The sequence below is a fragment of the Populus trichocarpa genome, chromosome 18 (assembly GCF_000002775.5).
Source record: "Populus trichocarpa isolate Nisqually-1 chromosome 18, P.trichocarpa_v4.1, whole genome shotgun sequence".
NCBI lineage: Eukaryota > Viridiplantae > Streptophyta > Magnoliopsida > Malpighiales > Salicaceae > Populus > Populus trichocarpa.
In genome coordinates this window covers 11,741,325-11,766,014 of record NC_037302.2, presented here as the reverse complement: position 1 = coordinate 11,766,014, position 24,690 = coordinate 11,741,325, and the positions used below count along the sequence as shown (strand labels likewise).

General features: G+C 32.4%; 2 protein-coding genes across 2 annotated transcripts; both read left to right on the top strand.

Moving 5' to 3' along the window:
* Positions 1-73: 73 nt before the first annotated feature.
* LOC7461608 (uncharacterized) lies at positions 74-4,727 on the top strand. The gene is made up of 9 exons (XM_002325047.3): positions 74-272; positions 356-477; positions 586-686; positions 1,327-1,522; positions 1,616-1,708; positions 2,091-2,150; positions 2,295-2,369; positions 2,707-2,787; positions 4,188-4,727. The coding sequence occupies exons 1-9, from the start codon at positions 179-181 to the stop codon at positions 4,563-4,565; spliced, it is 1,200 nt and encodes a 399-aa protein (XP_002325083.1). The 5' UTR covers positions 74-178; the 3' UTR covers positions 4,566-4,727.
* Positions 4,728-13,090: 8,363 nt separating this feature from the next.
* On the top strand, positions 13,091-21,357 carry LOC7488999 (diacylglycerol kinase 3). Its single transcript, XM_002325046.4, has 12 exons — positions 13,091-13,701; positions 14,140-14,262; positions 14,364-14,501; positions 14,586-14,671; positions 15,211-15,298; positions 16,068-16,143; positions 16,640-16,722; positions 17,602-17,672; positions 18,636-18,713; positions 18,961-19,048; positions 19,763-19,879; positions 20,900-21,357. Exons 1-12 carry the CDS (start codon positions 13,354-13,356, stop codon positions 21,056-21,058), a joined length of 1,455 nt encoding a protein of 484 aa, XP_002325082.1. The 5' UTR covers positions 13,091-13,353; the 3' UTR covers positions 21,059-21,357.
* The last annotated feature ends 3,333 nt before the right edge of the window (positions 21,358-24,690 follow it).

Below are 24,690 nucleotides of genomic sequence, written 5' to 3'. Positions count from 1 at the left end.
CTTATTCTCTACAACTTAGTTTAGGCCACAGTATGAAAGATTATTTTCAATTCGGCCCAAACCACAACACGCCAGAATCCACTGTACTTGTGCATACACAAGTAAAACTAACCTAGGCTAGGCAGGCGGTCTCAGTGCTTAAGTAGAGAGAGAGAGAGAGCGCAAAAACTTTGAGAAGATGGGTTCTACTGTAAACTCAAAATGGTTGCCTGTGACAACCACCATAACTGTGGCACTTGCACTTCTTTCTGCCTCAACAGCAGCTATCTCTCGTACTCTTCCCTTCTTTTCATGTCTTCTAAGAATTTACTGTATACTAGGTGTGGACTGTACACTGAAGCTTTCTTTCTTTCAGTTTATTTTTGTAGAAAGAAATCAAAAGTTTTGTATTCAAAGATTCAAGAACTTGAGATTTCTCTCAATTCTTGTATGCAAAAAAGTGCTGCTGAGAGACAAGGTCGAATTAGAGCCCAACAGGTCTCTTTTTTAATCTATGCACTTCTTTTATACTGAGCCCTTTCTCTTATTATATTGTCTTATTGTTGTGACCATTGATAAAATTGGTGCTCCTTATTGGTTTTGTAGGATTTGAGGAAGACCTTAGCACAACCCAAGTCTGAGAATTTGGAGCAGGCTTCTTATCCCATGACCCCTATTGGAGTTGTTCAGTCTTGCTTCTCAACCAGGTAATCTTCCTCGGTGATCCAAATTAGAGATTGTTTATTCATTCTTCATGTGGTACAGCAACCAAGTGAAGTAAGGGTACAAGAAAGCTACAAATTGACACTCTCAGATAATTTTTAGGAGGAATAGAAGTATATAAGTAGACAAGAGATTCGTTTCATTGATTACTTAAGCAATCGGAACTGCCATTGCTGTTCTCCATGGAAAGCAGAAACTTTTCTGAATACTGCATCCCTTCAACGCTCTCCCAGACTCAAATAACAGGAAATTTTTCTTACTGCATTGTAACGAAACACTTTCATTTTGGTTTTTGATATCTGAATGGTTCCTGTTAAGAAAGAATCGATTTTGTTTTTGCGTATCTGACCGTCTCCCTTTTAGATCTCCTAAGTTCACCAAGTCCATCATTTGAAGTCCAAATTCATGATTGATTTCTGTCATTATGAATCCTGTATACTGAGCACATTGTTCTGTTCTCCAATCCTATGCTTAATGCTGACACAAGTTGAATTCCTGTTTTGAAATTTTGTACATTTTATGCACGCAAGCTCAGGCAAAAAACTTGGAAAGTCTGTGCATTTATCTATGCTTTTGCAAATGGTTGTTCATGAATAGAAGCCAACTCACTCATTATTGGTGCAGAAATGGGACTCCAAGGCAACCCTTACTCGTACCTCTTGCTAGGGCATGCTTAGTCTTTGACTCAGCTCGGGTTCCTCCAGCATCCCTTGAGGGTCTTGTAGAATATTCTCATTGCTGGATTATATATGTGTTTCATTTGAATACAGATTTGGTGAAGTTATGGAAGCATCCGTCTAGATCAAAGTTTAAGGCTAAGGTAACCGTTGCTACTAGATATATTGTATAGTTTGATTTCTATTTAAGATTGTTCTTATATGAAGTTTCTACAAAAGTATGGCTGGTTGGATAGGTTAGAGTACCAAGACTGAAAGGAGGAAAGATGGGAGTCTTTGCTACAAGATCTCCACATCGCCCATGCCCTATTGGGCTCACTGTTGCAAAGGTAGGATAATTTTTTTTACATGCTTCTAGCTGTGTTGCATATGCTGATGAAAAAATTAGAATAAATGTATCTAGATTGGGGTAGATTAATATCAAGGCTCATTGATATGGGAAGGGAATAATCAAACTTCTTAAAACTAGTTCCTGTTTTTTCTTACTTGTGCAAATGGGCAGCACTCCCTTGGTTCCTGCATTTATGGATTTTATTCGATTCTCACCAATAAAAGATTTCTGGGAAACTAGATGCATTTCATCCTCATGTTCAGAGTGTCACACTGAATCTTGCACCGCATGGTGCTTTTTCTTAATGAAATGTTAGAACTTGCAGAAGAAGGAAATTCCTTTACTTAACAATTAGTAACAATATCCGTTGTTTACTTTAGGTGGAGGCTGTACAAGGAAACATGGTTCTTCTATCTGGTGTTGACCTGGTTGACGGGACAGTAAGTTTCCCATGTTTTTTCTTTCCTAGTCACGCTGCCTTTGATTGATATCTTTCCTCTTTCTTTTAGCATTATCCTGAATAGAATGCATATGCGTGGTTTCCATGATATTTGTTGTACTCACTGTGCTACTTTTATTAACAGCCAATACTAGACATCAAACCATATCTACCATACTGTGATAGCATCCAAGGGGCAGCAGTGCCGGAGTGGGTAATGGTAATACCACAATACAACTTTACCATATTTTAATCTTGAATGCAGTTTTAGGAAAATGACGATGCATTATGTTGTGAATTTATTTCCTATAATAAAATCCTAGTCTTGATTCTTGAAAGTGACAGCTGCAGCAAGCATTATTATACTATAAGCTGTAAAGTTAGAGCTATAGAAGGTTATGTTGATGAACAATTTCCAGATAAATAAGAAGTAATGCTGCATGTCCTTCTCAAAGGACCACTCCCCAAGTCTGATGCATGTTTTTCTCTTTGAGCTTGTCCTTTTCCCGTTCACTTGTTCCCCTATCACATTGGAATAATGGCTAATTTTTGTACAGGTGGACAATATGTTAGCAGTAGCTTCTGTTAACTTTTCTGAGGGCTTCTCCTCCTCACTATCTGATTGTTGGGAAACAGCAGTAAGTGATTCATAACTACTTGAAATATTAAGCATTTGTATCTTCAAATTCATATGATTAGCTTGGGTTTCTTTTCTTTTTCTGGATTTTTCCATTTCCTCTGTCTATGTTGTCTACTATCTGTTCATCTTTACAATTCGCTAAATTACCTCGTCCATAGCAGTCTATTATGGTAGAACTAACCGCCAAATTAAACATCATAGTAATGTCTCACCAAGAGAATTTTTTATCTATAAATGGCTAAGATTACAGAGAGGTACTGATCGAGCACATGAGAGAAGCAGCCCAAAAGGTGCTAAATCAGAGAACATCTCACTTCAAAAAATTTCTCTTATGATTAAAGTGACAACAATCAAAGTTTTTTGTTTATTTTATAGTCCTTGCAAATAATAGAATCGAATGGGTAGATAATCCATGGTTGTTAGGTTGTGCAAGTAATTGCAATGAAATGAATTTATATAAATAAATTTAGGGAAAGCAACAAATAAGTCCTGCAACTATGTTTTTATACTTGGAAGTGTTTAACCTTTCTTATTGTTGGCCTCCATCCAGGTCAACCATCTACAACAATTAAAATGTCAATGAACCACATTTTCACATTTACCTTCATTATCCTACTATCAAAGCCCCAAATTGCAACTCTAAACACCGAAGTTCAAGTGAGCATGGCACAAGTGTGGCATGTTTCATCAAACAAGAAAAACATAAAACTTATTTCAGGAAAAATATGCATATTTTGGAAAAATGTGATTCTTTTTTAGGCAGGAGAAAGGATGCACTAGAGAAAAATGTGGCCCCTTGATGATTTTTGTTGTTTGTAATAGACAGTCTAGGATGGAGCAACAACATTAAAAAAAAATTGGAAAGCGTCCGGTGTCCATTCTCCTCGCCCAAATCATCTCCATCTTCTTCGTTTCAGAATAGTGAAATATACCTTTGATAGAGAGAAACATGAACACCGTTTTGATGTTTGATTTTGGAGTACTTATGTGAACAGTGAAGAATTACGAATTAAAAAACCAAACATGAATCCGTTCTATTAAATCTTTGGTGATCTGAATTTGATAGCAATTCTTCCATGGAAATTCATTGCAATTGATTCCTTAGGGATAGATTATGTGACTTAATTACTTGTTTTTAGATGTTTACTTTTAACAATGTCCATGTTGAAGTTCTCTCACTGTCTGAAAACTATTCCTGTCGTTCCCATTGTATAATATTTTTTCTTCAACCATGTATTATTGAAGTTTTAAATGTTGAGTGATCAGTTGCAAAAAGGTGCAATATTAATTGAGCAAAATGAGTTCCTCCATATTAGAAACTCTACCTTGGTCTTTCTTTTTACTTTTTGTTCTTTTAATATGTCCTGATCAGGATAGCCGTGCTTTTGTTTTGTTCAGAAAAAGAAGTCGCTCTATGCATCACCAGATGAACTTCAATGCTTAATCAAGCAGGTGCTTTCATGGGATATTCGATCAATATCTCAACGAAATCAACCACATGATCCCCTTATTAAGACTGGAAATGGGGAAGCACCACATAGTGCTCTTGATTCAAACCAGAACCAAGATCAAGAAGCTTCGGACAATGAAAACAGCCAGGTTTGTCATCCTTCTGGGGATGTAACATACCACTTAATTTTGGAAGGAATGGATGTCTCATACAGAATTGATTTCAATGGCAATGTAATTGTAGAGAATGTTGTCGTTTCACCTGACATTCTGAATGGTAATCAAAACCGTAGCAGTTTCTTAATGTGGAGAGACGAGCTCAGTTAACCAAACTATCTTCAGCTTTTTCCTTGCAGTTCCTGTAGCTGTAATTGTAGTAACTACATATGATGGCTGCAGAATCTCTTCCTTGCTGAGCCAGATTTGAATTGATCTGGTTCATTGGATTATGTTAATTATATCTAGTTTTGCAGATACTATTTTTGATGACTTTCATGCTTGGAAGAGCTATAAACCAATCTTCTTCTTCCCATTTCAGGTAGAAGCTATAAATTAGTTAAAGGCCTCATTTTGCCATCCTTTCTCGAATACAACTTATTATAATATTAATGGTGCTTTTTCTTTAATTCTGTTATTCTATCTTGAAGCTAACAGCTTTTAATAGCCTGCCACTTCACTCCTTAAAAGCACTTGTATGAGGAGATGGAACGCTATAGCTCTCAGCTGCATTTGGACGACATATTTAAAAAAAAACCAAGACCGCGATGTACTGCCGTATTGGAATTATTGAGAAGAAGAAATACCTACAACTTGGATTATAAAATTATAATTATCTCTGTTATCAATAAAAAAAAATTTAAAAATAAAGAATAAAATTAAAAAAAAAAACATTCAATTAAAAAAATAAAAAAATGATCCGGTGATCATCACGCCGTGTTAGCCACTTTCTCCCCTTTTATCCAATTTAATCCTCGAATACTTATTTAAGTTTCAAATCTAGTATCTAAAGTTTTAATTGTTTTAAGTCTATGAAACCATATTTTATTTTAAAAAAAAAAAACCACCATTACAATCCACAATAATGTTTTAGTTTCGTCTATAATTTCCTTGCATTTTTTGGGCAAGATTTACGTAACAAAACGTAGTCTATAAAATTTAGGTAGAACCACAAAGAAGAATTAATCTATAAAAAGAACCACAATATTTTATTTTATTTTAGATTTTAAGGCATGGTGTTAAGTCCTATAACTCTAACAATATCATACCAAAAGAAGATAAACTCATCAATAAAGAAACTTGAAAAATATAAAACAGAAAAATATTTTTACGTAACAAAATATACGTTGTCTTTGAATCTTAGGTTAAAAAACTATTAAAATGGCATAGTCTTTGACTTTGGGCCATTAGAGCCAAATTAGAAAGCACAAAGATGTTATATAAAAAAATAAATTGTATTTTCTCATGTCCATATAATCTGTCATAACACATAAATAAAATCGAGATCATGATCATATTAACCTGTCATATACAATTTAAAATAAAATAAATAAGAAAATAAAATAGAATAGAAAGAAATGCAATAGAGAAAAGAAAAAAAAACAATGACGAGGACAACAACAATAATAGTTACCTTCTACACTAAGATATATGGGGTATTTTTTATGGAGCTTAACTATTTACTCTTTTTTTTCAAATTTTTTTTAATTTAATTATTTTATAGCTTAATTAAATGAAACGAGATGGATGCTGGGGAGCTAAAGGACATTTTCTTAAATCTATTTAAAATTTATTGTGTAATAATGAAAATATAAATAAACAAAAAGAGTAAGGTGCAGAAAAGGTTGAATACCTTTCTGAAATGTCAATAAGAATACCTTTTTTTTCCTTTTCTTCCTAGCCCACATCCTTCAAAGTGAAAACACAAACCATAGTGTCTGGGAACGCGATTTAATCTATGTTTTCAAAAAATTTGAATTTGTTTTTTGCTAAAATTTAATATGGTTTGTACATTTTAGATCGTTTTGATGTGCTGATCTCAAAAATAATTTTTGAAAAATGAAAAAACATCATTGGCATGTATTTTGGCACGAAAAGTTATTTGAAAAGCACCCGCAACTACACTGTCAAATAATGCCAAGTGTGTGGTTGAGGGTCAGCTATAATGACAAATGTTTGGTTAAGTATTTTTTGAGTTTTGTTTTGATGGGCCCCACCAAAAATTATGGCTAGCAAGATCTAAAATGTGAAAAATCAGTATCTCTTTAAAGTGAACGCAAACCAAAAAAGCCTTATTGACACAAATCAAGGAAGAAGAAAAAAGAGATGCAGCAAAAGGGAAAAGATTAGGTAGAATTCAATTGAAATGAAAATCAAAGAGGTAAATAGGAAAAAAAAAGTTCAAAAGTTTGTGGGCTACAACACAGCACAAATTTAAAATGAACAGTTCAAATGAAAAGCATGGCAGTGTTTGACGCTGTGGTTAGGAAGTATTTTTGAAAAATTTTATTTTTATTTTTTTGTTTTAAATTAATATGTTTTTGATGTTTTCAGATCATTTTGATGTACTGAAAAGCAGGGCAGTGTTTGAACCGGTTTTTTAGGGTAAAAACCGGTTCAAACCAGTTTGGCTCGGTTTTTCCGGTTTTGGCTCGGTTTTCTCGGTTTTGCTCGGTTTTTTCGGTTTGGCTCTGTTTTTTGTCGGTTTCGGTTCGGTTTGATTTGGTTTTTTTGGTTTTTTGTTTATAAAACCGAACCGAACCGGCTGGTTTTTTCAAAAATTTAATCGGTTTTCTCGGTTTAATCAGTTTTCCGGTTTTTTTGCTCACCCCTAATTGAAGATGCCAGGGTTGGTCTCAGAACAAACTAAGAAGTACAACATTGATACAAGACTTACCTTGTTTGTGAAGAACAAACTAAGAAAATTCAATCGTAACCCTAAAATTCTAAGAAGCGCAAAAAAATTGGGAAGTGGAAGCCCTATCCAGTCTCTGGTCACAAACCAATGAAATTCAATTTGTGGCCTTTTTTAAATTTTAAAAAATCAATTAATCACTCGGAGGAGAGAAAGATCAAATGAATTCTTTCACTTTTTTAAATTTTTTGTTTGATCTAGATAAGATATGTATTAAAAAAGACCTCTTATGATCTAGTTCAGTTCTCACTGATCCTCTTCATAGTGTTAATGGTTTGGTCTACAACTTTTATAGACACCATAAAAGATGAAGAAGACTGTTCAAGAGAGTTTAGAGAAAAAAAATTAGGTATATTAAAGAATCAATTATGAGAGAGAGAGAGAGAGAGAATTGATTTCTTTGAATTTTTTCTAGAGATTGTTAGGAGGGTGCTATAAAAATATTAGGTGTCCAAAAAAAATATTAAAAATCTCAACATCAACATCTCTATAATGAATAAAGATGTTTCTCGAGAGGATTTATAAACCCTAAAATCTTGTAAAATTACAATAATATTATTTTTAAAGTATAAAAGTGAAAATTACACAAAACCCGAATATCAATAAAATTTGAAGAGTGTCATTTTTACGAGGAAGGAACTAATAAAATGGAAGACTATTTTTTTTTTGTTTTCTTTGATAATAATAATAATAATATTTATTTATTTTTGTAAAAAAGCCATCATCTTTTAATTTAGTTTCTTTTATAATAATAAAAACAAAAAGAGAAACAATATATTTGACGCTGAATGACTTCTCTTGAAAAGTTAAAAAGTGTTAGAGAAAGAGATTTAAAAAAAAAAAACAATCTCCACAGTGTTATTGCAACAATGAAATGGAATGATGATAAGAACAAAAAATATTATGATAAATAGACTGAGTGTAAGTAGAAATAAAAAATAAAAATTGTTTGCGAAAAAAAAAAGGAGTTGCATAAAATTACAGATTTGCCATTATTACAATACCAAAACACTTAAGAAATTGAAAAAAAAGAAAGAAAAAGATTTACCATTTCTACATTTAATCGCTACAAAGAAAATGAGTTTCCTTTATGTATATTATATAATTAGTTTTGGAATTATGGTAAAATTACCAAATTAAAAGAAATTGGAATTATGGTAAAAAATTCCATGCAGTCTAAACATTTTGTTTATATTTAAAAATCCTTGATCCCACCGAGCGAAGCAGTGCTGACAGTTTGCTAGTATAACTATTAAAAAAAGTGGCACATGAAAGCAAAGCCATCCCGAATCTCACGTGATGCAAAATCATTTTCAAGATGACCTTTGCCTGCCTTCAAGGCAGTGGGCACCCAAGGAAAGCCTAACCACCACAGAAGTAATGCTTCGGGATATTTTCTGGGTTTTGAACTAAGAAAAAGAGACAACAAGAATATCAACACAGTGTTGTAGTGGTAAGAAGTTGGAATAAATAAACTCAAATTATAAAGGTTTTAGAAACAAAGCTTATTGGTCGAGAGAGCCAACTATACATCCACAACCTCGTAATTTCTTGATATTGTCTCTTGATTTTTTTCGATTCGGTTTGGTTTTACTTAAAAAACCCAAACTGGATTTAAAAAAAAATTAAAATCAGTTCAAACTGACCGGTTTAGGTTTGGTTTCGGTTCGGTTCGGTTATTTTATATTAAAAACCAAAAACTATATTGTTTTTTAGGTTTTTTTTTGTAATTTCTAATTGGTTTGGTTTCGGTTTGGCTCGGTTTTTTTTGTTGTGTTTTTTATTAATTTCGGTTTGATTCAGTTTGGTTTTTCTATTTCAGGCTTATAAAACTAAACCGAACCAGTTGGTTTTTTAAAATATTCTAATAAGGTTTTTTTCATGATTGATTTTTTCAATTAATTTTTTTAATTTTCTCAATTTAATCAATTTTCTCACCCCTACCTAGAATCATGACAAAGTAAAACACCATCTCGGGTCGGGTCCTCCGTCCTCAAGCTTTCGTCAACAAAAATCGGGAGGGAGTGGTCGGTCACACATGTGCTACTTGACGAGGTTTCATTGACAGGAGCTGAAGAAAACTCTAACGAGGGCGATGCATTATCTTGACCTTATAATTCGACGGCCAAAAAAATAATAATAAAAACAAGAATTGAAAGGCCAGGAGCTTAGTTGGATTTGATAAGAAAATCATAGATACTTTTCAACCAATTATACATTTAAACCTCATAAAAATAATCAATATATATTCTTTCGAACAACAGCCAAGAGAAAAATTAAATGAAAATGAATCGGAGTACTCGAAATCCATCTAGAAAAGGAGAAGGAAGAATAAGTCAATTCGGCGAGCATAGTTTCAAAGCATGAAAAAACAAGCCAAGATTCTTTGCCCAAAGATGACGACAATTCAAAAGTCCTCAAGGACTGTGGAGACATGCAACCTTTCACCAGAAGCATCCGAATTCGCTTTCCTGCTTTGGAGTTTCTTTTGGGCAAATTTGGCGGTTCATCGACGCCGACGGTCATCTACCGCGTGAGGCATATTCTTTGTTTCTTTAGGAACCTCAAGCTAGCCCCTAATGTTGCATTACCTAATTCTCGATTGAGTCCCGAAATTGATCGTTTTATCTATTAATTTGAAAATTATCAATCTGGGTCCTTTTCCCGATTTATATTTATTTTCTCATCAGATAGATTCCGAGATGTCTGGAGCATCTGGGATTTTATCCATGGATAAAATCTTTAATATCGGGACTTAATTGAAGATTGGCACGCAGGCCAGGGACTAAATTGATATTCTCCCTTTCGTAATTTTAATTTCCATCTCTAGAAACTAAAAACAGGCTGGCAGCCACTATGTTGAAGCAGTGCTTAGCTTCCACAATTGCCCAATTCGTGGAAGAAAAGCAGAAGCTGATATTGCCCTCGTGAAGGGACAAGAACCCAGTGCTTAAAACGTGCATGGGATGAGAATGTTCTATGTAGCAAGACATGCTCCGAATAAACCTCTGGTCATGGCGACAAGAAAACAGGTCATCCTTGCCGGCTGAGGCATTACCATGCGCGTGGAATGATCATACTGGATAATTGTGAATTATTGCACAAAATTAGAGGATTTTCTTTTGTAATTAAACTTCCAAATATACTTTCTCAAGATTGAATGTGATAAATATTTATTTATGTCTTGAAATTAAGCAACGTCTAATGACAATAGAGGGCACCCTGAATAACATGATATTCGAAAAATATGAAAATGTTTCTTTTAAGTAAATAAAGATAATAGAAATTTTTAGGGATATTAGACTAGATTTTTTTTAAAATAAATTTAGGTAATAATTAAAATTAAGGATCAATATGGCATTATAGCAGTTAATTAAAAGATGTTTTTTTTTTTTTCAAACTGTTTGTCTTGCATGTTGCAGCATCCATCATGGAAACCAGGAAAAAAAAAAGGTAGATCTCAACTAGCTCCTTCAGTGGAGCATTAGGAGCGTGGTTTAACTCTTTTTTTTAAAAAAAAAAAAATGTTTTAAATTAATTTTTAAAAACTAGTTGACAATCCATCCATCCTATCCACCCACATCTATATATTTATAAAAATATAAATATATACTGATTTTACAAGTAGAAAGCTCTCTACTAATCATGTTAGTAATCAATATATGGTATTTTTATCTTTAGTTTTTTTTATATAAAAAAAAACCATTAAAATCACTTAAAACCATCAATCTAATATTTTTTTCATGCAAAAAATTATTTAAAAAACAGGTTTAACCATCTCACCAAACAAATCATAAATAAGTTGAAATTTTACATCAAATAGGTAAATATAAATTGTCGGATCATTATAGATCGATGGTGTGTTGATTATTTTGATAGGCAAACGTGGGTATCAAGTTTCCTTAAATTTACGCAACGTGCTTCATCATTCATACATTTCAACTTCGATTACATATTTTCATAACAATGCTATATTTCCATGCAAATCATATATATAAAAACTTTAATAATATTTTTCTTGATATTAATTTAATATTTTTTTGGACCTATCCTATACATCTATCACTGATCACCTTATTTTGTTTAAAAAACTTTGATATGAAATGATTTGTTTGTTCATATTTTTTAAATTTTATTTTTATTAACGTGGATGTCTGGGCAGTTTGCGCGTACTTCGACTAATTTTACGGGCTTTGAAGTTAACAATCGTGTAAATCTCTAGTGGCTCTGAGGTTTGTGAAATTCAAACGATGGATCTCTAAAGAGCAAATTTAGATTTGTATTTTTTTAAAACCTTATTTTTTTTATTTGGTTGGTGATTGAGTAGTGTCCTAACTCCTTTTTTTCAGGTGTCATGTCTCTAACATCAAGAGTCATTTGTTGTTGTAGAAAGTATAACTGCCGTTTCCGTCCATCCACGCACCAAGTAACAGAGTGAGTGTATGAGTAATTTATTTTATAACCTGTTTGTTTTTGTTTTTTTATGTTTTAAAAGTATTTTTAAAATGAGTTGAATTTTTTTTTATGTTTTTTAATTATTTTGATATGATGATGTCAAAAATAAAATTTAAAAAATAATAATAAAATATTATTTCGATGTATTTTTAAACAAAAACACTTTAAAAAATAACCGTTACCAAAATATCAAACACCAACTCTTAAAAATAAAACAAACAAATAAACACATCAGGTTCTCTTGCCAAATCATGTTGCTAATATATCATATCAATATTGAAATGTAAATACCATTTTTGTTTTTTTAACAGACTTCTTTCTATTAAATACCTTTTCATGTGCATACTCAATGGTTATAGCTACAAGAAAAAAACAAACTAAAAGGTTTCAGTAAAAATTATAACCCTAAATTCATTATAAGGCAGATTAGAATAGTTTAATCTTTCTCATAAAAACTAACAAATTTTGTTATTGGAGGTAATGTAATTTTTTTTCACGGAATCAGTTAGACATTGCTAAATTAATTGGGGATAAATTGTTTTATAAATACTTTTTTAATATAGTGAAATGACTTTATTATTCTTAAAAAATAAATTGAAATTAGGGTTCAAGATTGTTTTGATCTTTTATGTTTTGCTAGCATAGTAAAATACTCTTAAAAACAAAAAACATTAAAACAAATGTCCAGCAGCTTCTAATTTCATTATGGCCTTTTAGTTTATAAAAAATTTGAATAGAAAACAAATTAGTTTTTTAACAAGTATAAAAATAATAAAAAAACAAAAATTGGTTGCACGAGCATTAGGTGGGGATGCGCTCCCTCTTTGGACAATGCAAGTACCATCATCCTGTATTCAAACACAATCTTTTATTTGGCTTGTTTATTTTTATGTTTTAAAAATATTTTTAATAAAATTTAAATTATTTTTTATTAACTTCAAATTAATATCTTTTTAGTGTTTTCAAATTATTTTGATGTGCTGATGTCAAAAATAATTTTTAAAAAATAAAAAAATATTATTAACATGCATTTTGGCATGAAAAGCTATTTGAAAAGCAACCGCAACCGCAACCACGCCAAACAAACCTGAAGTTGGAAGCTTCATGCGGTCCTTCTTACGGTGGTTAAGAGTGCGTGCATGATAAAGCGATGCTCTATTTCGGTGGGTTTTTTTTTTTTTTTTAATATCAGCCTTTTCAAAAATTAAATGTGTCTGGATAAATCTGAATCAATTTTTTATTTATTAAAATTATATAATTTTATTTTTTATTTAAATTAAGTTTGGACTATATCACTTTATATCGAGTTTTATAACAATGTTAATAATTATACTGTAAAAAAAGAAAAAAAGAGTAATTAAATTAATTTACTGTTTTGTTTTTTGAAAAAATCAAATTAATTAAACTCCAGCTGGCACCATTAGTAATTTAACGAAGACAACATCATTACTCACTCTAGTTAACTGTCCGCACCCTCATCCCTCCCTTTTCAAAAAATCTGGAAAAACAAACCACCCTTTCTCTCTCTAAAAAAAAACCAAAACTCTCTCTCTAGACACCAACTCACATTTATTTATTTTTAAATATACAAATCAAATAACACAAAGAGAAAACCTTTAAAAAAAAAAAAATCATATCTCCAAAGCTCATTGCTTTCTAACAGAGATATATTAAATGAGTTGTTAATACAGGGAGAGGATAGGAGAGGAGAGGTATTCTTTTTTTTTTTTTTGTTTTTTGAAGAATAAAATGGATTCGCCGACGGCCTCAACGACGGAAGGATCGACGGCGAGGATAGTGACGTCGAGATCATCAGTAATTGAATCAATTCGAGGATGTGGATTATCAGGCCTTAGAGTAAACAAAGAGGATTTGAAGAGGAAACTGTCGATGCCTAAATATCTGCGTCACGCAATTCGAGATTCAATCAATTCAAAGGATGTTAATGCCGCCGCTGACCGTTACCGAGAAGGAAATAGTGCTGGTCGTGAGGAGGCGCCGGAGGGGCCTATGGTGGTGTTTGTGAATTCCAGAAGTGGTGGTAGGCATGGGCCTGAACTTAAAGAGAGGCTTCAGCAATTAATGGGAGAGGAGCAGGTAATGCATTGTGTTTCCCCCCCTTTTCCCAGTGTGTCGTTTTGAGGATTATTTTGCGTCGTCTTGATTTGTTGGTTATTGTTGTTGTTGAAAATAAATTAATATTTTTTTTTTGAATTGAGCAGTGAAGATTTAGTGAAAAAATGGATGATTAAAAATTAATTAATCATGATAGACTGCTCCTGCTGGTTTCGCATGGGATTTTTGTTTTTCTTCTTCTTCTTCTTCTTTTCTTAATAATTATAGTTAGTTTTAGTTCTGAAAGTTTTCTTGTTAATGTAGCAGTAAAAAAATCAGCTTAAACATGGGTTTAGCCGAGTTAAATAGAAATTAAAGAAAGGCAATGAAAAAGTAATTATTAACAGGCTGGTTGACTAGTTTTAGTTAATATGATTATAGAAAGTTGGGGTTTTGAATAAGTAATGATTTGCAATGCAGGTTTTTGATCTAAGCGATGTGAAGCCTAATGAATTTGTGGAGTATGGTTTGGGATGTTTAGAGAAGTTGGCCGGCCTTGGTGATTTTTGTGCCAAAGATACTCGTGACAAGTTGAGAATTTTGGTAATAAATGGACCTTTTCTTGATCTGTACAAAAATGGTCATGGTAACGATGCTGTTTCCTGGATGTGTGTTATTTGAGAAATTCTTGGATGATTGAACAGGTTGCGGGAGGTGATGGTACGGTTGGTTGGGTGTTAGGAAGTCTCACAGAACTTCATAGGCAGGGTAGGGAGCCTGTTCCTCCTGTAGCAGTCATCCCTCTTGGTACTGGAAATGACCTGTCAAGGAGTTTTGGTTGGGTAAGCTTCTCTTTTACGTTAAATTTTGAGTTTTCTGACTTTATCTTGCGCTCTTAAATTGTGATCTTGAATGATTTTTTTCAGGGTGGTTCGTTCCCTTTTGCCTGGAAATCAGCTGTCAAAAGATCACTTCTCAGGGCCATCACTGGTCCAGTGTGCCGTCTAGATAGGTAAGCTTTCTCTTATGTTGCAAGCTGCTCCTATGTTATTAACAAAAAAAATGTATTTCCTTTGTTAAGTTCTTTTCATTTTATCTGGAAGTTGATAATTCCTTGACAGCTGCCAGTATTCAAGTTGCTCGATGCTTTGTTAACTTTAAAAGAAATCCTTATTCTTGGGAATCACATAATGTGGGGACAATTGTGGCCATTTTGTAGCTTGGAGATACCTCTTTGTGCATTAACCTTGCAGCTGATGTTTTCCCTGATTTGCCACTGCTTAGCACTCAGTTTTTGCGGGTAGTTCTAATTTTATCTGTTAAGACGTGGTATCTTGGCATTTTTTGCTGGTTTTCAGTTTCTGTTGTGATTTTGTGCCCTTGAGGATTCCTCTTGTGCACATCCCTTCTAATTCTTTGCAGCTTGAATCCTCTTGTGCTGTTAACAAATCTTGTACCTTTGAAAGAAGTCTTGTTTGGTAATAGGCGTGGCTTGATTATGACTTTTCAATATAACTAGCACTTATAAACACTACCTTTTTGATGATGCAGTTGGCATCTTCTAATGTCAATGCCAAGAGGAGAAGTGGTGGATCCGCCCCATTCCCTGAAATCCACAGATGAATGTTCCCTTGATCAGGTAGTGGATTGTCCTGCTCCAAACTTAATTATTTTTATTATTATGATTTTTCATTTTCATGTTACCGTCTGGTTTTACGATGCTGATAGGTATTATCATTGTCAAGGGCTAGGATGACCTTTGGATGAGTTAGCTTACTCTACAGACCCATGCTAGTTAACGGGATAGAGGGAAGGATTTCTAATTTATCAGGAAATGTGTTTTGGACCTGGAAAATTTCTGGATCTGGGTGCTACTTAATGAGATACTTTTGAAACATGCTAGATTTGCTAGCATAAAAAGAAGGCCTATAATCACCTTTCATCAAAGTAAAAAATATGAACATTGATCTTAAGAATTTCTGAAGGCACATGTATCTTGGAAAGAATGGTAATATTATATATTTAGAATCAAGTAATATGATTAGAAACAACTTGAAGGACTTCAACCTTACATTTAACAAAGGTCATTCAAGCCCTTATTTTGTCTGAATGAATCCTCCTTTCATCATGTGCTGCCTCATCTAGGGTCATGTGCCTGTCTCATCTGCAAAAGAATGTGCCATTCATCCCCCCCACCTCCACCTTTTAACACCCACACATGCACACAAACAAAGGGGTGGGGATCCATGGATTTAAAAGAACAAATACATGTCTAAAGGGAGGACATCTCGTTTCTCATTGTCAATTGAAAGTCAGTCGCTTTGATAGTTTAATCTTGTGATGTTGATATGCTGATCTATTGGTACAAATCTGGTATCTGAGAGATTGACACTTTCTTTTGAGTGCAGGGTTTAACAATTGAAGGGGAGCTGCCTGAGAAAGTGAATTGCTATGAAGGAGTGTTTTATAATTACTTCAGCATAGGTATGCCAATATGCTCTAGAGTGGCTGTTAATGTTGTGCACGTATGGCTTTAGCTTGGTTTTAGAGATTTGTCATGTCTGAATTTGAACTCAACAACTTCTTGTGTTGATGAGAGTCTCAACTGATGAACTGAAACAAGAATGTTCTATTCTCAAACAATCTGTTGCTTTGGTTCTTCTGATATGATTCTTTTATTTGCTTCCTTTTTTGTGCCCATTTGTTCTTCAGCATGTTATCTATTGGTTACCATATTATATATTGTTTGTTCATGAGATAGAAAACTAGGCAGTGAATGTGGAACCATATTTCATCAATTAACTCAAATAAGAATCCTATGACATTTAAAAAGAAAGATAAACTTCATTTGCTAAGACTTGCTTCATGACTTCAAAAATTTTGTTCCAAATGACAACCTTGCAGATCTGCGCTTGTGATGAATCTTTGTATTTTGTTGTGCTCTTTAGGTTGCTTTTAAGTTTATTGTTTGTTCGCACAGGAATGGATGCTCAAGTTGCCTATGGCTTCCATCATTTACGCAATGAAAAGCCTTACCTTGCACAAGGTCCTATTTCAAACAAGGTATGATCAAATCTTCCTGTTACTTTAAATATGAATTTGCACTTGTTTTACCTTGGTAAAACCCTGTAAATATGAATTCTTTGATTGTACTTGTACTTTGGGACCAACTAAACAGAAACCTGGACTGTCTTTGTTGGATAGATGTAGTATTAAATTATGATGATGGTGGGAAAGTGACATATAATCTCCATATTTTGCTAGAGCTCTGTTCTTGGTACATTTGTACCATTCCATTAAAATTGCTTGTGCCAGACTAATATTTTGAAATTGCAAAAAATTGAAAATCTTGAGAAGAAAAGAAATATTGAAGTCAAATAAAATATATCTAACCCACATTCCATTTTTGAACACATACTAATTTTCAATTTTTTTTCCATTTAGAAATAAAGATTCAGCTGCAAAGGTTTCATGTTTCTATTGTTTGATGAACTTCACAGAAGCTGTAGAAAGGTTATCCAATTGTGTTGTTTATTGAGCCATTCATGTTATCCTCTTGCACTTATAGGTATGATAAGAAGTTATATGTAGGGTCAAAAGGTTACCAGAGAGTTGATGGCGAATGAATAATGACCTCCAGGATAATACTTGATTGCTTAGTTTATATGATTATTCAAGGTTTTAGTGTTTATTGTTTCTTATTTGGTGGCTAAAGTAGCTCTAACTAGGGTTAGGAGTTGAAGCACTACATCAATCAATATAGCTGAGCCATTGAGTGTGCTTAACATTTAACATTATTTCCACTGTGATTAGTGAAACAGATGTTTTTCGAGCATGTCGATGAGGCATCATTTTTTTAAAACTTCTAAACCTAGTCTAGGGTTCAATAGTTTTTAGTATATTGATATTTGATACCATACTGTGTTTGATCTGTTGTTGCAGTTGATTTACTCTGGATACACTTGCACTCAGGGTTGGTTCCTCACACCTTGCATAAGTGATCCAAGTTTGAGGTTAGACATATCAGAACTTAAGTTGGTTTTATACCATTTATTTTGAACATCTTTTGTTTCTCTTCGCTGTTCTAATACTTAATGACTAGAATAATGTTTGGATTCATTGCTTAGTTTGTAAAATTTCTTGGCTTGCAACCTTAAAGGTGCAAGTCTGAGTCTTGAGAGCAGTCGCTTAATGCAACAATGCTGAAGGGTAGGACTGTCTCCATATTCTAACACCCAGAATCCCACTACTATGGGTCTACAACTAGTTTTAACGACCTTGTAACTAGGATTATAGTTCAATTTGTCGTAGTGATGGATGACCTTTTTTTTTTCTTTTCATTTCTTTAAATTATTATTATTATTGTGTTTATTAAATCAAGGAATATACTCTGATTAACTTTTGTTTCACTAGAAAATGTTCTCTTGCAATATTTGACCACTGTTTCTAAATCTCATACCACGCTAACCTTATCAGTAATTTTCAGAACTTTATGTTCCTTTATATATTTCTACATTTTTCATGTGCAACCATTGGTACTGCCTCACAGCAGTTCCCTTGGAAATATGGGTGCCAAAATTTTCATTTTAAATAGTAGTTGCTGAAATGGTCATGCTTTGGATATTTGATTCTTTTCCTTCTCATTATTATTATTGTTGTTGTTGTTGTTCCTTTATCAAATATATTTGACTGTATACAAGTTAGTTTTTCTTATCATCTTATCTAATATATTTGACTGTATTCAAGTTACTTTTTCTTGTTTATAAATTCATTTTTTTTATGGAATCGCCTCCTCATTCGTTTTTTATGGAATCTCCTTATAAAATATTTTTGACTGTATGCAAGCTAGCTTTTCTTTTTTATTTATTCATTTTTTATGGAATTTTCTTTATGCATTGTTAATGTTCGTTACAAAATTTTATGACAATATGTTGCCTTGATCATTTATATGATGATATAACATTTAATGGCTGCAGAGGACTCAAGAATATCATCAGGATGCATGTTAAGAAGGTCAATTGCTCAGAATGGGAGCAGATACCTGTTCCTAAAAGGTAAGAGTGTGATTGATGCAATTTCTATTGAGATACTTAATGATTAAAGTAACTAGATGCTTCTGAGCACTATCTTTTCTTTTTCTTTTTTGTTTCAGCCATCCATAACTGTATACTCAATTTCATAAACGCATGCAAGTGTTTTGTCTGACCCAAATATTTCTTTTGTTTCTTTGCACCTCATTCTTTTACCCTTTGTGTGCTATCTGGTTATAATTAATTTACTCTCATTTGTTCTTTCTTCTAGTGTGAGGGCAATCGTTGCTTTAAATCTTCACAGTTATGCAAGTGGAAGAAATCCATGGGGTAGCCCAAAACCAGAGTATTTGGAAAAGGTATCACATATCTGTTCTCTGAGATTATTTTTCCACACTAAACAATTTGTTCTATGGATTTTGTTATGTGCTATTTACTACCTGAAACTGCTGTATACTATCTCCATATGACACCTGCGATTCTATGACTTGGATTACCTTTTGTTGAAAGGTTACAAGGCTAAAAAACAGTGATAAATTATTACAAGAGTAATTATTATATGAGAAATTTTTAAGGCTGCGAATGCGGGTGTAAAAGCGACTTTTTAAAGTTTTTTGGTATGAGGTTCAAAAAATGAATGTATTGATTGATGGGGCCAATTAAAATTAAATATAAATAATGTATGTTAGAGGATTCCACCAACAAGGGGCAAGTAAAAGAGGGGAAAATGGGTTATATAAGTTTTAGGAAGAGAGTAAAAAAAGTAGAAAGGACAAGTTTTTTCTTCCTTGAAAATATTTTACTTCTCCCTCTCCAAGGTTAAAATATCCCCCCCCCCCCCAATTTGCACCATTTGGGAGTAATTTTTAACCCCTTAATAATTCCCTCGCTCTAGTTTTTTACAGTAAACAACCTTAATCATTACCCTTGAAGTATATAACCCCATTACCCCAAACCAAACATAACCTTGGAGATAATTGAAATTTGTTCTCATGCTTGGCTAAAATTATGCTTGCTTGCTTCTCTGATTCCCAAGAATGATTCATCATTTATATTTTTTTTTTATTTTCCAGAAAGGCTTTGTGGAGGCCCATGTTGATGATGGCCTCCTAGAAATTTTTGGCTTAAAGCAAGGATGGCATGCATCATTCGTCATGGTTGAACTCATCTCTGCCAAACACATAGCCCAGGTATTGTAGTCAATTGAAACTTGATAAATTTAGTGCATGCTTAAACAAGCTATTTGGAACCAATTTTCTATTGTAATTGAAATCAATTATAGTGTTCAATTTGAATTTAATTGATAAATAAGTTGAAATCACATGTCTATTTTTCAAAAGAGAAAATTCAATTCATTTTGTTTTCTTTATTAACCATATTACCTTAATCTTATTCCTTCAAAAGTCTCTCATAAAAGAAATGGGTAAATGAGTATTTTGAGGAAGCTAGTTTTAATATTAATATCTCCTCTTTAGTGTAGTCAATCAGAAAGGATGGCTCTGACTTATTTTTGTATTATTTTTAGAGATTGAATTCCATTTGAAATTTAATTCTCGACACTTCAAATAATTTCAAACATGAGTTTTTATTAAAACCTCTTAATTGAATTCAATTCAAAGGGTTCCAAACAGTCTGAAAATGTTTTAAAGTATAAATTAAGATTTAGTTGTCATCACAATCCCTAGTATGTTATGTTGGTTTGGAGTGCCATAATATATGATCCCTGGATCTTTCTTTATTTAATCGATCTGTCAGTTGGATCTTATCAAATAAATTAGTAGATCCTAAACTTTTAAGAGATTGTGCTATGTTCATCTGAGAGACAAGAATATATAAAATGTTGTCAACCATGAATCTATATTTTGAAATTTTTATTTTGTGTTTACTGTTTAGGTATGCATGTGTTAGTGTGCCTTTGGGCATTACTTTTGTATGAATTGTATCGCTGTACAATATTTGGTTGAAAATTTTGATGGATCGAATTTATATTTTGGTCAAGGTTTTACCAGTTATAATTTAATGTTAGAAGCAGGTTTTATTGACGTCCAAACTGCCTTTTTTTAATCTTAGTTCACAGTTGCTAATCACGTACATTGAAGTTCTTGAATGCTTGACGCAGGCTGCCATTGTGCTACTTTTGAGGGTTGAAACCCACACCGTTGTTGAAGTTATGCTTTCATTTTCACAAGTTGTGTGTTGGTATCTTTCAGGCTGCAGCAATACGATTGGAAGTGAGGGGTGGGGAATGGAAAGATGCATTTATGCAGATGGATGGCGAACCCTGGAAGCAGCCCATGAGCAAGGAATACTCGTCATTTGTAGAAATTAAAAGAGTCCCTTTTCATTCTCTCATGGTTAATGGAGATTAGGCTTATTGGGTGGCCTTTGGTTTAGGTTGGTATCCTTCAAGGGGGTCTCTTCCTTGGGGCTGAAATCACTACCAAGCATTGTGTTCAGCCATTAGGCTTGTATATTGTATTATTTGTCAAATTTCTAGCTATTCGAAATTCATTAATGGTCAATAATTTTTCTCCTTTTTAGTTTTGGAGAGCTCCTGCACGCTATTTGTGATACTGTTTATGACACTTACCAGGTGCTTAATTATGGATTTGTAAGTAACGATAATCAATTGAAAAGTGATCGTCCATGGTACTCTGTGTTTCTTTTACTCTCTTTCTTTTATTTATCATTACAATGCCATCCATGTCTCTGCTGTTTTATTTAACAACAAAGCCACGAGTGATAGTGTTCTTATGGGTGCCTTTGTGTGTTGCGGAAGTGTTTGCCTGCAGCGACTACATCATCTCTGGAACCCCTTGTGAAAAGAGCTAGCCTCGTTCGAAAATCGGAGGCTGCCATGGATATGCAGCTCTCTGCTATTTCTTGAACCGACGAGCACCTACCTCCTCGTATCTTCTTCCCTGTCAAGCACTGACAGTAGTGGCTCGGCAAGAGAAAGGATAGAAAAGGAATGCTCTTCTACTTTGCCGTTAGTTGCCATAAAGGCTCTTTTTATTTGCTGGAAAGTAAGTTTTTTTTTTAAAGTGAATTTCGGGAAAGTGAATTATTTTCTGATGTTTGGTAGTGTAATGGAAAATAAGCTGGAAAACACTTTCCAGTGTTTGGTTATATCATGGAAAATGAGCTGGAAAATAATTTATTAATATCTTATTTTTTCAAGTTTATTAAAATAACGAGGAACAAATCTTACAAATTAAAAGATTGAATGATAATGAAATTGAAAAAAAATATAATTTCATAAATTATTTCAAATAAAATAAATAATAATCAAAATAATAGAGATCAAATCTAAAAAATAAAAAATTGAAAGATGAAATTAAAATAATAATAACTATCATTTCATAAATTATTTCAAATAAAATAAGTAACAATCAAAAGAATGAGGACCAAATTTGATAGATAAAAAATTTCAATTAAAAAATGATAAGGGAAAAACAAATAACAATTATAAAAATGAGGATCAAAGTTAATATAAAAATTAAATTCTAAATGATGATATTGAAAAAAAAATATTCAAAACAAAATATATATAACAATTAAAAGTTTGAGAACCAAATTTGATATAATCAACAAATAATATAACATTTCTAAATTTTTCACAACTTCCGGAAAGTGTTTTCTGCCCAAAATAAAAAGGAAAACACTTTCTTAGAAGCCAAGCTAAATTTTTTATTTGACTCTAAAATATTTTACGTTGACCAACTTTTCTAATAGTAAATAAATACAGTAAAATTTAGAAAATGATTTTTTAAAAATTACTTTTTCAAAAAACAAACACATCCGAAATCTGTAGACTTGTGGGTCACGGAAAATGCATGCCAGCAAGCTTCTGCTATAAATATAATATGGTAATGAATCGACATGGTTGTCCCTCTGTACATGTGATGTTCTTTTGTAAATTAAGAAAATCCCAACTTGACTTGTTAATAACATTATGATTTCGATGAATCAAATTGAAATTACAATAATCAAAGGCCGCCAACATGTTTAAGTAAAATCAGAGTATGAAAAAAAAAAAAAAATAATAGTGTTATTTTCACTTCATCAATATTTATAATACAAACTTTATATATACATTTAGAGACCGTTTGGCATTGTGTTTGTAACTGCGTTTCATCAAATTTTGAATTTTTTTTTTTGCAAAAATTGAGTGCGGTTTGTACCTTTTGGATCGTTTTGATGTGCTGATGTCAAAAATAATTTTTAAAAAATAAAAAAACATCATTGGCATGTATTTCGGCACGAAAAGCTATTTGAAAAGCAATCGCTACCACACTGCCAAACACACTCTTACGCATACTGTTAACGTTGGGCAAAACTGGAGCTACCTATTATGATATTTTAATGCGTCGTATATATGACTATTTTTTTATTATCAGAGAAGTAGCTAGAAAATTAGGTAAGTGGTTTTTTTATTTTAAAAACTAAATTTTAATTTATTTTCGTATAAAAACATCTCAAAAACATTTGTATAACCTTGATAAACCAACTCCTCAACTCAAAAAAACCTTTAAAATCAATTAAAAAAATAAAATCTATTTTTTTCAACCCCGGTCCTTTTTTTTTTCCAGCAACATGGAAACTTAAAAATACCTTAATGACACTTATCTCTTCAAGAGAATACTTTGACACCACATTTTACTTTTTTTATCAACAAAATTCTACAAACCAACCTTTTTCTCTCTTCTCTATCACTTTCTAGAATCAAATTGTTTAATTATAAACTAGAGGAATAAAAAAAATTGAAAAAAAATCATAAGGCAAAATTTTCCAATAAAAAGCACTTGACACTACATTTTTTTTAGAAAAGGGTTGCCCTTTTACCTAATTTTCAATTTTGGCCCCGCATTTTTTATTTTTCACAAACTAGAAGGGTTAATTTAGGTTTTTTTAAAAAAAATAGTAAAATGACATTTTAACTCCAGAATGAAAAAAATTAAGTCATGCGTAGAAGGGCTTTTCAGTCTTTTCTCATACTTTTGTTTTTGTTAATTCACCATTAAGGGTTGGTTTAATAAATTATTTTTTTAAAGTAAAAAGCTATTTGCGCATGTGGTAAAAGCACCAATGTATGGGTGGTGCCCGTGCACTTTGGATTGTGTGATTAGCTCCTCCTGGTGGCTGAAATTGTCCTTTCCTGATGGTGCGACGCATGTTGGCAGAAAAGGAGCGGTTTGTAACTAGTGGATTTTTTTTTCTTTTCTCTCTCCTTCCCAAAAAAATATTATCTGGTCCCTTTTTGTTTTTTTAACTATTTCAACTTCGGTTTTTATTATTTTGATTTTTAATTTTTGTTATTCACCCTTTTATAAGAAAATTATTTGTTTTTAATTTCATTCTTTAATCTCAATTTGTCACATTGTATTTATTTTGTCCTTATTCTTTTAATTTTAGATTTTTTTCCTTGACTCTTTAATATAAATTTTACTGATTTTCAATTTTATCCTCCAATCCAAACTTATGATATATAATTTTTTACAATGTGGTCCTAATTCTTTTGATTTTTTTAATTTTTTATTAAAGTTATTATTCTTTTCAATTTATCTCTCAAATAAAAGATTTGTTGTTGCACTCTAATTTATTTTGATTTTAAGTCTCATTATTTTAATTGCTATTTTTGTTTTATCTTGAATCTTTTTGTTTATTTTTTTTTTATGATTTCATCCTTCAATGTTTTATTTTGTTGGGATTTGATTTTTTATGGTTTTTTTCATATATGGTGCTTTTGATATGATAACCTTGGGTTTAAAAAGTTAACAGGGGCTGACAGTTCTTTTTTTTTTTTTTGCTTATTTTCTTTTCTGATTTCATCGTTCATCATTTAAAAAAAAACAATTGACTTTGTGTTTTTTTTTCAATTTCTTTTCGACCAGGTTATCTTGATCTCATGACTTAGGATACGAGTTTGGCGGGTTAACCCGGACTGACTCACCACTTAATTCTCAAAGTATATGTCTATCATACTAGCTCGAGTTGATTC